General features: G+C 39.9%; 1 protein-coding gene across 1 annotated transcript in view; it reads right to left on the bottom strand.

Annotated features, from left to right (window-relative positions):
* Nucleotides 1-14866, bottom strand: part of MOXD1 (monooxygenase DBH like 1) — an 89501-nt gene extending 74635 nt beyond the window's left edge. The window contains exon 1 of the mRNA XM_012927604.3: nucleotides 14550-14866. Coding sequence (XP_012783058.2) covers nucleotides 14550-14813 — 264 coding nt within the window. The 5' untranslated portion in view covers nucleotides 14814-14866. The remainder of the gene's footprint in view (nucleotides 1-14549) is intronic.
* Between the last annotated feature and the right edge of the window lie 3647 nt (nucleotides 14867-18513).

Genomic DNA, 18513 nt, shown 5'->3' with positions numbered 1-18513 from the left:
GACTTTACTCAACAGTATATAGTGCTAAATTTAGATTCCAAGTCCCTTATAGTTTAGCCTAACCTGGCTTACCCTTACTTCTTAGAATATAACCTGTATTATATATCTATTGTTTCTTTTTAAAATCTCACCCTTTCCCCAGCTTTTTGCTTTGTTCATTTTCCTCTCTTTCAAATCAGAGATATGCATATTTTTTGCTAACTCCATCTAATTTCAGTTTCTTCCCTTTAGGGTTCTTGATTCTACTTCCTACATGAAGTTTCCTTTGATCATAACAACTGGAAGTGATAATTCCTTCTGTGAATATTTGTTCCTCTATTTACAATCCCAAACAGAATGATTATATTTTGCACATCGTTGTGCTTTGTTAACCACATGGTAGTGGTCTAAAAATAGACCAAGACCTGGTGTGGAATATTACGTTATAAGAATATTGTAGTTTAACTTAGCAGCACCAAAATATCCCCCCAGTTGCACCCTTTTTTCTTCCTTCTATATTCAGAAAATATATGGACTGCACCAAAACACAAATTTAATGGTGTCCCTGTTGCAATTAAAAATAGTACCCTGAAAATTTTTAAAAGCACGATTAGGTGAGCGGAAAGAAAAAGACTTACGAAAAAACTGTATCAAATTTCATGTGTTTCAACTATTCTTGCTGGAAAGAAAAAAGTGAACAAAAGGAAAGAGAAGAAAAGGGAAAGAGAAGAGAGAAAGACAGCAAGTCACTCAGAACAAGAACAATCTATCTGAAAGCAGAAAACCAAACCGCTGGGTCTTGAGATTTAGACTTTCCACTCCTCCAAGCAATGCTTAATGAGTTTAAGTTTTCTGACATTTGAATGGAAAAAACATTCAAATGGATAATCAAGTAGGTAATTACTGTGGTACTATCCTTCTCTGGCAAGGCAGGGGAGGGTATGAGGGAGGGAACTACAGAATTATATTGATGCAGTAAAACATTTGCCAATTAAGAATTGAAATACTAGTTAAATCACCCAGAAGTTAACACTCCCCAAAGTATACTACATAGTATTTGTTTTGAGAACAAGAACCAAGCGACACCTTCAACCCACTTCCTGATTCCATTCAACAATTATGATCAGAACCAGCTCTATGTAAATCCGTAGTGAAGGTAATTTCCTAGCCAGGTTCTGGTGCTGCTCAGTGTCCCAAACATTTGAACTGAAAATAAAAATCATTACGCCAATGCATTCTGCTAGTTACGGCCCAATGTCATAACCACTATAAAATGTATTTTATAAAATATATATTCAATATATTTGTACATATAACAAATATAACAGAAAATATGGATAAATAAAAGCTTCAATTAAAATTATTTAAAATGAACTTTATTGAAATAAGGGAGATAAGCATGACACAGGTAATCACAATGCTGTAGAAATTGTATAAATTTTAAAATAAAAATTGGCAAATGTTTTAATAATTATATATTTCTATAATATAATACAGAAGTCACTCTTATTTGTATGTACACAGTTTTAACATTCTACAATGTGAACTGTAAGCAATGTTACTCTATATGAATGGTTTTCTGTGAAGCTCAGTTATATCCCACCTTAACTATCAAACATGGATTCCATAAGAATTACCACTTGAGTAGCTTTTGTTTCTATCTGCCTTGACTTTGTATTTAGATTGTGTATTTAAAAAAAAAAAAAAAAACATTGCTTTATATTCTGGAAAATCCGATTTAATCATCAGGCTCCAGTAATCATGTTCATCTTCATCTGTGTCACAGAAATATTTCCCTCAAGACAAGTTTGCACAAGGTATTTTTCTCCTTTTGAACATTTTATGCTTTCAAAAAATTATGAAATATTTAATTGAGGCTCCAATTGTTGTGTGGTAAGAGTAAAGCAAGCCACCATCAGTAGAAGCAGGTAGTAAGTTGATCCTTATTATTTAGTTAATAGTGTGAGTAATAACTCCCACTTTTAAACTAAGATAACACTCCACAAAAACTAGCTTTGATCACTGACAGGATTGCTACGACCTCTTGTTCAAAAACATTATTACACAGATGTTAAATTGGTTCTCACCCATGGTCAGTCTTTCTCTGTGACATAAAACCTCTGCTACAGAATAGAGCTTTGACTGATGCTGTGTTAAACAGCATGAAGTGAAAACCCTTTTGGGTGTAATAAGAGATATGAATAGATTCAGTTCAGCCTGGAGTGCTGAATGCATGCACAGCTGCAGGGAGCTCCTTAAGAAAAACGCTACCATCTGTCATCATTTTCTTTGACAGGTGCCTGTAGTTTTCTTCTTTCATTCTAAATCTCAATTGCTTTGGTCCTTCAAACATTTCTGTTTGTATTACTAATTTCTACAATAAACATTATGCTGGTTTAATAATACTGATGGCATAATTAGAAATTTCTGTTTTACTAAAGGGAATCTTTGATCTCTAAAAAATTACAGGGCTGTGCAAATATATATAAATGCACTTTTTAGATTTCAATATAAACTGACATCTTCTCTGATCTTAGAAATTTGAGTGTAATTTCAAAACGGGAGAGTACTGCCCTTGAGAAGACACTTTACATGAAAGTGAAACTCCGTGAGCCTAAGCAGGAATCTGTTAAATACCTACAGAATGCCAAAATTGGAAAGTGGAGTTGTGTTCATATACAAAAGAGGCCCACCTGTGCAATCCATTTGTTGTTTAAGGGCTCCCTTCTGAAAAAAATATATATCCTGAATTTTCTCCTATTGCCAGTAAACTCATTTTAGTTTTAGTGTAAAATTTCTTAATACAATACTGAAATTATGGAATTACCAGAGATATGGTATAAAATTTAAAATTTTACTCTTCATCCATTATAGTACACTTCAAAGGATAACACTAATTTGAGTCTACCCTTAAAGTGATACACTATTTTACTTTCATCGTGTCTCAACGTTTTAGTTTCAAAAAATTTAGATTATTTCTCTTTAATTGTCCATGACTCTTCTAAACAAGGTTTAGATTTGGGGAAGAAAGCAAATTCTTCCTTTGCTTTTTCCCCTCCCCTTTATTCCTTCCACTCTTTTTCTTATTCTCTGCTCTCCCCCCTTCCCTCCTTCCTTCCTTCTTCTCACCCGATTTTCCTTTCTTGTTTTTTTTCCCTCCTTCTCCCCATCCTTACTTCCTCCAACACATGTGCTATTGAGTGATTACTCTTCTTCAATCTCTGCTGTGGTGTTGGCCACACATAATGGAGCAGGACAGTAGATGGTATACAGGCTTTTAGTATAACAAAACTATTGAGTATTGGGATAAGGTAGAAAAATTAAAAATAAATCTGAATCATCACATACATGAAAAAATATAGATAGTAATTACCTACCAGAAAATTAAAAAGAGAGAGAGAGAGATTGCAGGAAAAGATCAGAGACTACTGTGTGTTTGGTAATCAGTCACAAAAAGATACCGAAGCTGAGAAATAAAATAGAATTAGGAGCCAAAGACACAAAATATAAAGGAAATCATTTCCAGGAAGAGGGGACAGTTACTAAAAGACAGTTTGGAGTAGTGGTCAGGCTAATCAGTCTGATGAAGCCAATAAAATCCAGTGGGACTGCACGGCCATGCACAAGAGGACAGCAGGATCAGATGGGATCCCAGACATTGTGACATTTTGTGGGTCATTGAAGAGAACTACAAAGAGGTCATATTTTTTTTTAGGGAGATTATCCACAACCTCAAAAAGAGTAATTGTGTCACTCTAATTGCTCTTTTTCTTAGCCAATGAACATTGTCAGTGTTTCCTATTACTCAAGCATCCGGAATTCCAAGAGTTCCAGCCATCCTTGAATTCTGTCACAGTTCTTTCACATGCACTTCTAGGACACTATTCCTAAAAGGGATCCTTAGGCATGAGGGCTATGTCAGTGTGACTCCCCCTGTTGTGAACACTATAGTCTAACATGGTGTTTGCATACTTAACAGCCTCAGCACACTGAACTTCAAAATGATCTAGTACTTGGATTCTTTTCACATGAATTCCCACTTGATACAGTTTTATACACACACAGCTAATGCTTTTAATCAAGTTGGTGATCTTTTACTTTTATTCTCAAGGAATTTTCAACTTTTAGTTTCCTTTTTTTATGTTAGCCTATTACTCCTTTTAGGTGCCCATTTTGAAATTTAATGTAACTAGTATGTTAAAAACATATTTTAACAGGTTTGGGTATTTTTTAAAAAAGATTTATTTTTATTACAAAGCCGGATATACAGAGAGAGGAGGAGAGACAGCGAAGAAGATCTTCCTTCCGATAATTCACTCCCCAAGTGAGCCTCAACGGGCCGGTGAGGGCCGATCCGAAGCCGGGAACAAGGAAGCCTCTTCCGGGTCTCCCACGCGGGTGCAGTGTCCCAATGCATTGGGCCGTCCTCGACTGCTTTCCCAGGCCACAAGCAGGGAGCTGGATGGGAAGTGGAGCTGCCGGGATTAGAACCGGCGCCCATATGGGATCCCGGTGCGTTCAAGGCGAGGACTGTTAGCCGCTAGGCCATGCCGCCGGGCCCAACAGGTTTGCGTATTTAAATATTTATGATTATCAGGACAAATGGTTAGCCTAACAGTTAAGACACAGGTTAAGAGGTCCATATCTCACACCAGAGTGCCTGGGTTTGATTCCTCTGTTGGGCTCCTGAATCAGTTTCCAGCTTTAGCAGACCATGAAAGTCAGGGGTGACGGCGCAAATAACTGAGTTCTCTACACCCATAGGAGACTTATATTGAGCTCCTTCTTCCCAACTTCCAGTCCAGGCATTTGGAGTGCAAACCAAATGAGGGTTTGATCTTTTCATCCCTCTCTCCCTCCTAATAATAATTAATAATATTATGTTCTTATGATAATAACTAAATCAATTTTATGAGCCCGTTTTCTGCAAGAGTATCACAATAATCCCAGCAAAAACATTTGCTATTCTTAAGATATCTCATTTATCTAATGCCCTAATCTACATGTCTGCAAAATCAAATGCAAGAGAAAACATCGTGTCCTTTACAACATTATTGAAATGAGACTAGCCTCTAGTCAATACCAGTGAAGAGCTCAAAAGTACACTGCCTTAAGTGTGTCCTTGAATTTTTCCCAAAATTGTTACCCATCTCCTCCACTTATATACTCAGACATACCTTTCTCCCCAACTCGAAAAGCTAAAATGTTTGTCTTCTGAAATATATAGCCCTGTTCACAGTTCATTCAGTGACTAACCATAATAATAATATCTCACTTTTTTTTAGTAATTTCAAGATGTCATATCACCTGCTAAAAGATTTACAGTCTCTTTAACTTAATCCTCACAAAAACCCAGTAGTTAAATATGGTGATTTTCCTTTTCCCCAGAAGGAAATTGTCACTTAGAGAGGTTCGGGAGCTTGCCAAAAGACACACAATGAAAGAGCCTGGATTCACACCTAGGCCAGAGTATTTCCTGTTCCTAACTTCTCAAAAAATATGCAGCAGGATTTTCTGGAGGATCTGTCAAGCACCTGGAATTGTTTCGGGTACCTACAGAAGACTTGGCAGAACTGCCATAGCCGTCAACCTGCAAATGTTCCATTCATGCCCTAATAAAATATTAATTAAATACCACTCCTTCAACTCTCCCTCCTTCTTCTGCAACTACCGCTTGAGGGCATTCCACTGCTTATTAGCAACTGTAGAAATGTGGAGGGGAGGGAAAAGATGCCTATTTATGCAACCTACTGGGGACAGTACAGCAGGACTTTCCAAACGTGAAGGGAGTCCATTTTGTTACTGTTAATTTCAACAGAAGATTTTAGAGCAGAATAAGGCTCTTGACTTACATACATGCTGAAATTTCATTTCTAATTAAATGAAATAATGTTCCTTTGATGGCCTGAGACCATACATAACGAATAAATCTTAGACTCTGTGTGGGCAGTTATTTGTATGGCCTAAAAATACAGCAGTTGGTACCAGTTACCAAACGCTCTGTAGGTAGGTCAGACATCGTGGCACAGTAGGTTAAGCTGTGGCCTGGAATACCCACATTCCATATCACTGTCTGACAAAGAGTGCCATCTCCACTTCTGATCCAGCTTTCTGCTAATGCCTGTGCTGCAGCAGTGCTGGCTCACATAGTTAGGTTCCTAGCACCCACATGGGCTGCCAGAAGGATTTCCTGGCTCCTGACTGCAGCCTGGTCCAGTTCTGGTTGTTGCAGGCATTTGGACAATGACTCAGAAGATGAAAGATCTCCATGTCTCTCTGCCTCTCCCGTTTCTCTTTCTCCCACTTCTTTTCTCCTTCCCTATTATCTCTCCCTCTCATATCCTTCTCCACACCCTCTCTATCACTCTCACTCTTGCTCTTTCTCCCTCCCTCTCTTCTTGTCCCTTTCCTTTCTTTCAAATAGATATATATATTTTTGCAAATGTTGCAGGGAAGAGAAGGAGAATCTGCCTTCAGATTACTCCACATTTTGAAATACACCTCTATCTCAGTTCAAACACTGCTCCTTTTTTCTAAGCATATACATTTAAGAAAACACTTGGGATCAATAACTTCATAAAATTTACTTCAGACATGCTTTCATGCATTTAAAAACATTTTAATTTTTTATTGCAAAATAACAGCAAATGTCCAAGTATATGTTGCCCCTTGCTTAAAATATCGAATGATCGCTACGCATAGCCTTTGCCTGGACTCTCCATGAATTCTTAAACCCAATGCCTGGAATCCTCAATGTTTCTCTAAGTTGAGTCTCCCAATTTCTATTAAAGATGCTGACCACACAAGAGATCAGTATCCATGAACTTGTCTCCAAGTTAGCAACATCTGAAAAAAAAATCTATGTGAAAGCTTAATTCAATGACCTGCATTGTAGAGTAGCAGGCTAAGCTTCTGCCTGTAACAGCAGCATCCCACAAGGACACTGGCCACTCCACTTCTGATTCAACTCCTTGTTAATGTGTCTGGAAAAGCAGCGGAAGATAGCCCAAGTGTCTGAGTCCATGAGCCTGGATGAAGTGTTAGATTATAAGTTTAATGATGGTTGCATATCCTGCTCACACATATTTTCTGTTTTGGTTTAGCCTCTCAAAGCTCTTAGCTATCTTGTGTTACTGAAGATGAGAAACAACACTAGATACAAGAGAAAACCATTCACACCTACTATTAAGAAACTTCTCTAGATCAAGCTTGAAAGACTCTAGTTGAACTTAGTAAACATTTGTGTGACAATGTCACAGAAATAGAAAACAGCAATGTTAGAAATAGAAATAGAAATAGAAATAGAAATAGAAATAGAAATAGAAATAGAAATAGAAATAGAAATAGAAATAGAAATAGAAATGTTCAGGAACATTTGAAAAAAAATTAATTGTATTTTTCCAGGTAGGCAGCTTTCTAGATTCCAGGTATACTGAGTTAGTTGATGCCCATGCCAGATAATATATTTGGTAGTACATAAAATTTTAAATTGCAAACACTATGGCTAACTTTGAAAGACAATCTTCCAAACTTGGGACGGTTTCCCATCATTACTCAGCATAGCAAATAGCCACGTGATTGCTTCTTATCATTTCCTGCTTCAATTCCCCACACCACTCTTATATTTTTCTGAATTTTTTGTGGTTGTTTATTGATACCCTTCACCAAAATCTGAGCTATCTAATTTCGCTGATTTCATCTCATTCAAGGATAATCCCTATCATCTAAAACATTTGGGTAAACATTCGGTAAATATCGATTGAATGAATGACTGAAAATTCCCATATTCTCTGCATATAGCTGAGTGCTGTATGCACTTAGTGTTTCCCATGCTGTGTATCCTGGAGCCCCCTGATTGTTCTACCAAAATAGAGATGTAAGATATTGGCAGCCCAAGGTAATTGTGAAATTGCATGCATAGCATGTTAAAGGATTCCTTTACAATCCAGAAAATATACTGAGAATACAATGAATGGCCATTTAAACATTTGGGTAAACATATTATCATATTATAGAAATGTGTATCTACAGCACTTATAGTGGGAAAACAGCAGTAAAAGAAATGCAACGATTTTAACCACTGTGTTTTAAGATGTGTTTGTTACACATTTTTTAATCATGTAGGAAGAGATATGTAGTATATTTTTATGTAAGCCATAGATTGCTCACAGGAGAAGAAAGGGCACTAAACTAGATCTAAAAAAAGAAAAGAAAAGAAAACAACAAATCAAGGCTGCTGGTGTGCACCTGAATCGTCTCCAGCAAGCCATGTTAACAGTTACCTACGTTTTAGGTTCCTCGCCTATACAATTTGAGAAGAATGAGGGCAAGAAGTTTGAGGTTCTTAATTCTAGTCTCTTAAAAGGCAGTAAATAAACCATAAAACATTCACATTTAATGTATAAAATCTTCTCACAATTTTTGGTTACATTAATTGAATCATAAATTAAATTTGTTCTACACACTATTTGTTTTTTTATTAATTATTTTGCATTATGTCACAGTTTCATAGGCTCTGGGAATCCCCCACCCCTCCCCACGCCCCTCCCCCCTGGTGGATTCCTCCACCTTGATGCAGTATTACAGTTCAAATTCAGTCAAGATTCTTTCCTTGCAAACGTATACCAAGCATAGAGTCCAGCTACTTATTGTCCAGATTGGTTGAAAAGTTTCTTGGGGAGACCATTTCTGGTCCGAAGTTAGAGCTGGTAGAATATCATCCCAGTCAATTAAGAGTCCCAATATAACATCAACAGCAATTTGCAACATTATGGAATTGACATGGTTTTGAGTAACCAGTATGTTAAAAAAAAAAAAAAAAGCAAGTTCTTAACCACAACCTATGATTAGCTCATTGACATTTCAATTTTAGTTTATATACAGGACCGGCTACTATATACCTTAAAATGGCTATAAGGTACCATTCAGTTTCTACACACTATTTGTATAACACTCAGATGCAACATAGAATCTTATGCTTAATAAAATCATCTACTTGGAATCATTTTTGAAATAGTCTTTGCACAAATGCTGCATGCAGTTTTTATCTATTTTCTAAACACTCCAAAATTTAGCAAGTTAAAAAGATATTACATTTGGAAAAAAACTTCCTAGAGAAATATTTTTTCTATTTAAATATTCTTTGCCAGTGATAATTTTAAAAAATACAGTTTGAGGTACCCATGTAAACTTTTTTTTTATTACATATGGATTAAACATTTTCACCCACCAACAACTTTACAAATCGTGAATCAATCAACCACTTCACTTTCTTGGAAGCGAACTCTGGTTTCTTCAAGATTCCAGAAATAGGCCATTAGGCCACTGGTTGCCCAAAGGCTTGAGCCCTATTTGTCAATTCAGGTGCATTGTTCCTTTTGCTATTAGGTCTTCCCATGTCCTCAGGATAATTACAAAATCTGCTTGGCCAAGGAGAAGCATACAACTGTGGAGCATCTTCCTGGGCTGAACCATTGCAATGGACCATGTGTCCCCGTTATGAATACACAAAGAACGAAGCTTGGAAAGGTCTCTTCATCGACTGGAAGTTGCGGGGAGGCGGGGGAGCATAATCCAAAGAGTTAAAATATCTCTTAACAAAGCACCAGCTGAGCTATGTCAGCCCTGCACACTCTCTTCATCTTCCCCTTACAGGCTTTCAATTTGCTTTCCAAACATTTCTTTGTTGCCATTGGCTGGGGTGCGCTTAAAAGAAGCACATCGTTAACCACAAAGAATGCTCACTGTTTTCTGTGATTGCAAATCAGTTCCAAGCCCTTCCTCAGCAGCCCCGTAGCAATTATCCTGCGGCTGAAGACACTTCTCACAGAAAGGCTTCAAGTTATCATGATAGCCAACAAGGAAGGCTGTGGCAAATGATGACATATGTTTTGGTCTCTATTCACTAGAGATTAATGCCCCCATAGGAAGGGTGATCCATTTTTGTGTAAATTCAACAGACACATCCTACAATGCTGCTCTCTCACTCACACAAACTGGGCATTCATCAACCAGATTACTTGTCTCAAATGGGCACTCTCACTCGCTAAATGGTTCCGGTGGGGGTGGATTTGCTCTGTGTCAAAGAGGGGCAAAGAATAAGGAAAGGACATGAAGCCATCAGGGAAATGAGAGTTGAGCTGATTCATGGAGACAAAATTGTGAGATTCTGAAAAGCTAACGCAAGAGGAATGACAGCCTTCCTCCAACAGTGCTCTGAGCAGAGACAATATAGAAACCAACCTCTGCAGCACCTACCATCTGCTGATCCCATGGGTGACACTGAAACAGGCTTCATTCCACAGCCCCATCACTCCCCTTTTCTCTTCCTCATTTTAATCACCATTTGAGGCACAATCTTCAGACAAATGAGAAGGGAGAATCTTCATAATGCCAGCTTTAAAAGTATCTAACACTGTGCTCAGTGTGGTAGCCTGGTGCCTAAACCCTTCCCTTGCAACCACTGGGATCCCATATGGGTACTTGTTCATGTCCTGATTGCTGCACTTCTCTTCTAGCTCCCTGCTGGTGGCCTGGGAAAGCAGTCCAGGATGGCACAAAGACTTGGGGCCCTGTACTCGCTTGGGAGATCTGGAAGAAGCTCCTGGCTCCTGGCTTAGTTCAGATCAGCTCCAGCTGCTGTGGCCATTTAGGGAGTGAACCAGAGCTTTCTAATAAAATACAAATAAATAAATCTTAAAAAAAAAAAAACAGTAGCTAACACTGCTGCCTGGAGACCAAAAAAAAAATCCAAACTATTTTTTAACTCCATAAACAGGCAAGTATCCTACTGTTCTCTGCAGGTTGTCTCACTAAGTGGAATCCTGGATCAACACTAGCCAATGATTGAAAACTATGGAAAGACCAAGGTTCAGAATGCTTGTTGTGGAAAGGAATAGCAGGCAGAAAGAGAATTTAAAATACAAGGACAATGGGAAAGGTACCAACAGTTCATTAACTCCAGCAGTTGTGTTTGTGTGTGTGAAAGAGAGAGAGAGAGAGAGAGAGAGAGAGGGAGAGAATGGGGGAGAAATAGACACAGAAGAGAAGAATGGTGAATAAATAAACATTGCCTCTCAATTTAATTACTGTTGAGAGAGTAAATGGACATAGAAATGAAAATAGGTATTCCATGTAGTGGTAGGAAAGGGACTGTGACAACCTAGAGAGGACCAATGTGTTACAGATAAGCATATTTTCCTAAGATGGCCTCTACAACGTCTTTTATTATGTGACCAACTTATAATGTGATATCGATATAAGTTTATGTCCCCTCTTAAATAAAGTGGATCTGTGATCCAGACACATGACCTGACTTAAAGCATAAGTTGTCAAAGGTTGCACAGTTTCCACCTAGACCTCTGGATACTTTCACTCTAAAGATAACCCCCTAGTACATGAAGCTCTGTAGTCACATGGAAAAGCCACAATCCCACCCACACGGTGCTAGCTGAGCTCCAAGGCAATAGCCAACATCAACCACTGGTCACACATTCCAGAGAGAGAACCCACATATGCTTTCAATCATCCACCCTGGAGTTGACACAAAGTGGAGTACATTACTATCCCCTTTACTGCCTGTTCAAATTGCTGATCTTGGAGAAAACACTGCCATTGTGCTAAGTGACTGTGTTTTTTGAGTGGTTTGTTGCTTAGAACTGATAGCCAAACATCGGGTAAGGTGCCTCAAATTTGACCCACTTCCTGGCACAGAATTAAATAAGCCTCAAAATAAACGAAGGTTGCCTTTGTGCCTTTTAAGGATTTTTCATCTTAGCTCTTCTCCTCTTGGTCCAGAGTTTAGGTCCCTGTGGAGTAGAACCCACATTGTGTGTGCGCGCAAACCTGAATCATTGTCAATGTTCCATAATCTGATTATTTTTACATAGACACACACAACCTGAAATTTTTGTATTCTCTCAAAACAAAATAACACATAGAAGATCTGATAATTTAGACTTTGCATTCATCTGTATCAAAACTAACTGATAAAAATTCCAATTCCTTCTATCCCTGCCAATGCACTCTATCTTGGCTGTAACACATCTGTCTGTAGTACTCAACTGCACATTACTCTGCTCCATTTTTGTCCTGACCTCTACTTAATTTAGCCAACAATTCTCAAGTTAATTGATTGGTTGGTATTCATGCTTACAGAATAAGCTAGGAGTGAACGTCCTTTGTAAAACAAGGTAAACATAATTAGACCAAAGACTAAAGTCAAAACAATGGTAAAGAAACATTAGGGTTCAAAATTAAAATTAAATAAGAAAAGGTGAAAGAAAATAGTCTGAAAAAGCCACAAGATGTGGTGACTGGTACACTGAGATTGTTATCATAATGCCTAATATGTCCAATTATCAGGGACTGCTCCCTGGGCACTGAGGCCTCAGGAGCAGATACTGCCCCCTTGTTTCACACAGTTTTCTCACACAAGGGACAAAAGTACATGAAATTCACATCCCACTAATTGAATTACACACAAACAGCACTAAGGAACCCAGTTTACATTCCAGGGTAGTTGCTGAAGATTCCATTCTCACATCAGTGTAGGAAGACTCTCCAGTGGTTGTTACATAGAATATTCAACTTTAAGTCTTAGAAAATAAAATCATCTCGCCTGAATAATTCAGCCAGTATTATATATGTTTCTTTTTACTTATAATATTTTGTTTCTTTCCTCTACTTTTCCACTTTCCCAATTAGCATTTTACGATATTTTATACACCCTAAAATGAGTAGAATATTGAAGAAAGTGGACTTGTCTAGCATGTCAGCCAAATTTTTAAAAATGACCATCCTTTCTATATAAAATCAGGTTTTACTTCTTTAAGAATAAGACTGAAAGTGAAAATCCTATTTCTTGATCATTACATATATTGGGAAAGCATGTTTCTAATTTATCTCAATGATATGTATTCAACCGTTTCTTTAAGAAAAGATTCACGTTTCAAAATGAATCTAAACAGCACTTAGGCAATCTGTATGAAGAATCATGAGAAGTGTGAAAACATTCTGCATTTCAACAAAGTCTGATTTGGTGGACCTATTACAGCACACTTAATCAGGATTCTGTATTCAGCCTTTTGTTTGATATCAAATTGGGTGGGCTTCCTAGAAGCACTATGCTTTGGGGAATACATAGTATCATTAACATTCTTAGTATGCCCTGTGCTATCAGATCACCCTAGTAAAATTTCTCATGTTCCGTCAGTAGAACACACAGGCATAATTAAAGGACATGCTACAGTCCCCACCCTAAGAAAGTATAAACACACAAGTCAAACACCTTGTTTTGAATCTTATTTAAGCAAGTTATGGTTGGCTTCCTATCACTGAATTTTGTCACTCAGTTAATGAGTGATGTTTATTTGGAGTCAAGTTGTTTGCTCACAAATAATGTCTGAGATGCATAGCCTGTGCACATGTGGTGTATTCCTCAGCGACTTCAGCAGAGCATAGTTCTCATAAACCTTTACTTTATTGGCAGTTTACAGCACTTACTCAGGGAGGAAACGTTTTCTTCAGCAACAGCCTAGACATTCGGAGAGTTCTAACTTTTCGTTCCTGACACTTTATTTGTAACCAGGAGTTAGGGTTCAAAAGTGAACCTGATGGAAACAGAGCTTACAGGTTGAAACTAAAACTACTGAGTAGTGCACTGTGAAATCCCCTGGGAATATGGATTTAAACACTAGCAAAGTCTGTAGACAATGACAAAACTAGAGTTTTCTTCTGGATGTTTTTGCAAAGAACAATATTTTGGAGGAAGAGTGTTCCCTAATCACAATAAGACAAAGATGTCCATGACAGAAAGAAAGAAAGAAACCTTATTAGCCTTTCCGATTCCTGAAAGGCGCCAGAGACCAGCCACCCTGGCTACACCTTCCCCTTCAAAGCAAACCGGCAGCTGTCAAATGCTTTCCATTGTTAACTACCGCTACCTCTTAATAAGGCGCTTCCCCTGAGGATTTCAACCTCCGGAGGTGTCTAAATGCAGGTTTCTAAAGGGCTCTTTGAGTAACAAAGTCCCTAAGCGACACTTAGGGACGCCTCAAGCACCTAAAGCACCACACAGCTAAAGAGCACCGCGCCCGAGGCTTCCCAAATGTCAGCGAACGGGCAAATGCAAGATTCCCAACCCCAGACTGCAAGGTGTAACAGCTCCTGGCACGCCAGGACCAGAGCGCTCTTGTCTCCTTGTCTTGTTCAGTCCTCTGTGCCGCGCGCCTCTCCTAGTTCATCACGGATGAAGTGAAATGTGCGGCACGTGTGGGATGGGGGGGGGGGTTCTTTAGTAGGGGCTCCAAGAATAGCAAAGTGTTCAGAGATAGAAAACTATTAGGGTTCACTCGGGCTCAGCTTCCCCAACAGAAAATTAAGGTAGTGCCGGGAGAATCCAGGTAAACGCTCCTTGGACCAGGGGCATGCAGGAAAGATCGCTAATGTAAGCACGCTTCGGCCTGGGGGCGTGAGAATGCCGGGAGCTAAACTAAGGTTAGAGAGGTTCCCCAATCACACCGGCTCCCTTCGCATCAGGTTCTGATGGTTGCCCTAGGAGGAGCGCTTACCTGCAGGTAGGGCTGCCCATGGGCCACACCACCCACGACGATGTCCGCAGCAGCCATGGTCCCGGAGGGAGAGAAGCCCAAGCCCACGTAGCCGGCGGTGCGCACCTCGAGGCGAAAGGCGACCCTGCTGCCCCGCTGGCCCCAGCCCAGCCAGTACTTGCCTTCGGGGTCCAGCAGGGTGCGGTGCGGGTAGGTTCTGCCGGAGCCCCCCGCCGCAGCCCCGGGGAGCAGCCCCCAGAGCAGGAGCAGCCGCCAGCCGCACATCTTCGGGGCCAGCCGGCGGGCACCTGGGCTCCTCCACTGCTGAGCGCCCAGCAGGCACGCGGGGCGGCTGCAGCGAGCGGGCGGCCTGGGACCGCCCCCCGGGCTGGCCGCGCTGGCCGGGAGGGGCAGGAGCCGGTTTCCCCGCCCAGGGCCGCCCGCGGGCGGCGCCCTGTCCCGTCTTCTCCGACCGTGGACCCCACAGATCCTGGCTGTGCTTGACCCTTCCCTCCGATCCACCTGCCACCCCCAGGTCCCAACACCACCAGCCCCCGAATGGTGGGAAGGAAAACGAAGGGCTTGGTAGGCACAGATGAGAGAGGCTGGGGGCAGAGGGAAACGAGTCAGGGGAGGGATGTCTGGGGAACCCTGGGGAAATTGGGCAGAGTTCAGCCGGGAATGGTGCAGAGAAATCCCGCTGCCTAGGGTGACCTTAAAGTCCATCCCTGCTCCTATGCCGATGCCCCCACGGACTCTCGCCCCTCCCCAACGCATTTTCCCTCTGTCTTGGTCCGCGCAGCTCTTCCCTTGAGAAGTCCCAGCGGCACAAGGCTTAACTTGCCCGCTTTCGTTTTGGTTTGGTTTAGAGGTTTTAGAGGGGCGCAGCTTCCCCAGACTACCTCGCCAGCAACAGAGAAGGCCACGGTTGATTGCAGTTTGCTGTCGTCTCCTGCCCGTTGAAATTCTGACTCTGTACAGGTTTTAACAAAAGTTTGTTTTGTCTTGTTTGCCTTTACTTCTTACTACCGCATTCCTAACTTCAGACATAACTATAAGCTACCTTCTCCATTCGTTTGTTTTTATAATGTTTCTGAAAAAAATCTAAGATGGCTTACAAAAATATAAACAATACTAAAAAGAAAAACAAACAACTGAATATCACAGATGGAAAATATGAGTAGGCAGACATTGTAGGACTGTCATGATACACTCAAGGAGCAGAATAATGGACTTGTGACTGTTGGTGGAGGACTATACTATTGTAACGATATGGGGGAAACTATGGGGGCAGTTGAGGGTAGAAGGATAAATCTGGGTGCCTATGGAACCGTATCATGCAATTTTTAACTGAAAAAAAGAAAAAACGTGGGGAGATGTATGATTTATCACAAATTTGGAGGCTGTACTCAAACTGAAGTTAGATATTCTTTTTCGCTGAAGCTTGTATTTTTCTTGTGCCCATTTGCTTTTCCCATAACTTTTCCAAAGCTTGCAACATGCAATCAAACTATGTTCTTCTAAGGCACAGTTGGCTGTGTTGGCTGTGTCTGGAAAACAAAAGCTATTTGCACAGTCCCCTTAGGGGTGTTCGGAGAGGCGCCCAGGGAGGGATTTGTTCCAAGAGCAGAGGTAGTCAAGAGTCCAGCATCAGGGAACAGTGATTTTAAAATCTTGGAACAAAGAAAGAAGAGAAGTCATGGAAGAATGGAGATGCATTGGAGAGTGGGAACTACCAACAACTGAGTGCCTGGGCGCCAACAGAATCCACCAAGGTGACATCAGTGGGTAACAACATTCGCTGCTGCGCCTGGGGCTGGAAACCTCAGCGCTGAGTTTCTCCAAGAGCTAGGGACATTTTGGCAAGTGTGGTGCTCCCGACTTCCTCCGTGAAGACAAGGGAGATATGGAGATAGAAGAATGGAGAGAACTGCTAGACTCAGAGTCCAGGAGGGCTCAGCCTTGGCATGTTGCGAAGCACACTTGCTTCTCCCCATCCTGGGCTGCCATGTCAGGAAAGTTAAACTCTCAAATGGTGGTCAAAGGCAGATTTTCTGTTTTGTTGACATTTCTTTGATTCCCAGCATGGAAGAGCCTGAAACATACCTATTTCTCAAAGTTGCTTACGTAAACCCCAGATTCACATCTCTCAGAAAATCTTCTGTTTCCTTATTAAACTATTTCCCATCTACTATTTTTGGTTTACCTTCCATGGCTCTTATCTTACTTGCCCACTGACCACTAAAATCATGAAAATGACATGTAGGACCCTCCGTGAAACACTAACCTATTTCCCATCACTGTGCCTTTTAAGGTGGCGTGCTTTGCCAGGTTTTTCCATTCTTCTCCAACTACCCCACTCCTCCTTTTTCCTTTGAAATACTTTTTGAGACTCCTTCCCATCAGCTGCTATGCAATGAGGCCGATGGAGTGTTCTGACAAGAACTCAATGCATTTTTGACACCATGCTAGTTTTTCTTGAGTAATTACTATTTAATCAGGCACCTTATCTGATTCATTGCTGAGACCCCATTTGCTAGGATGCAAACAGACATGCAGCAGGTGCACAATAGATACTAGAAGGAAGAGTGCCTAGATGTATATTTAGATTCTTCTGGAAAAAAATTTCTGTATAAAATTGCACGATGGGGAGAAAGCTTTGCCCCCACAAATATAATGGGATATTACACTGTGTGTTGAAATTAAGGCAAAACTAGAAAAGCAGATACATGAATACTCAAAAATAATATTTAAATTGTTGATATTGTTTTAGTGAGTAATATCTTTGAAGGTGAAATTGTATTTTTCAATTGTATAATTTATTACATAAATTGTATAATATGCAATAATTATATAATATAATTATTTCATAATTTTATATAATCAAATATTTAATTATTTAGATTTTAATTATTTAAATATTTTAATTAAATACACAAATATGTTGTATTATATAATTGAATATATTTATAATTATATGGTATTATATAAATATGCAATTGCGTTATTGCATAATTCAATGGCTTTGTGTTTAGAGTGTAAGGAACATTAAAACTAATGTAATAATCTAAAGTTGACAAAGAAAAATGACTATCATTATTCATACACAGGAGACCTGGCCCTCCCTGACTTGAACTGTCTTAAGAAAAAAATAGAAATTTTAGCTAAGTGTGCTTTGTAAGCTGCTGAGTTTTCTGAGTCAAAAGCAACAATATTTTTCAGTTGCATAAATGACTCCGTTTCCCTGTTTGAAAATAAGTTACAGTTATTATGAGTCTTAGAGTTGTAAGGAAAGCGATATGACAGCGTAGGTCCATAAAAACATAGGCTGTGTGGCAGAGATGTGAAGGAAAACGATGGTAAGGGATTCCCAAAAGATTGATTTTATACAGAGGAAACGCCCATTTAAAGGGAAGAGTCAGGAAATGTTAAACGTATGAATAAATAAATAAACAACAAAAAGAAAAACTAAATCACCTGGGGATCAGTATCATGACACAATAGGTTAAGCTGCTATCTACAATTCCAGCCTCTCATGTGGCTGCCAGTTCAAATTCAGGCTGCTGCACTTGTGATTCGCATCCGTGCTAATGTGCCTTGCGAAGAAGCGGAAGACTGGCCAAGTCCTTGGGTCCCTGCACCTAACTGAAGGACCCGGATGAAACCCCTGCCTCCTGGTTTGGATCTGGCCTAGTTCTAGTAGTAGCCATGATTTAGGGAGTGAACCAGTGAGTGGAAGATCTCTACATCTCTCACTTTCCCTGTAATTCTGCCTTTCAAATCATCGTAAGTAAATCTTTAAAAAAAAAAAAAATCACCTGAAATACCACTATCCAAAAATAACCGTTGTATGTGTTCAAGAAACATCACTTCAGAGCCCAGTGCCAAAAAAGTGTTGGAGCAACAGCCTGTTGGGCAAAAGTTTGCAAAGAAACAGGTGCATTAATTCTGTGAGACTCCGTTTGAGTTAAGCAGAGTTGCTCTA

This window comes from Ochotona princeps, chromosome 1 (assembly GCF_030435755.1).
Source record: "Ochotona princeps isolate mOchPri1 chromosome 1, mOchPri1.hap1, whole genome shotgun sequence".
Classification (NCBI taxonomy): Eukaryota; Metazoa; Chordata; class Mammalia; order Lagomorpha; family Ochotonidae; genus Ochotona; species Ochotona princeps.
This window is presented reverse-complemented; position numbering and strand designations above follow the sequence as displayed.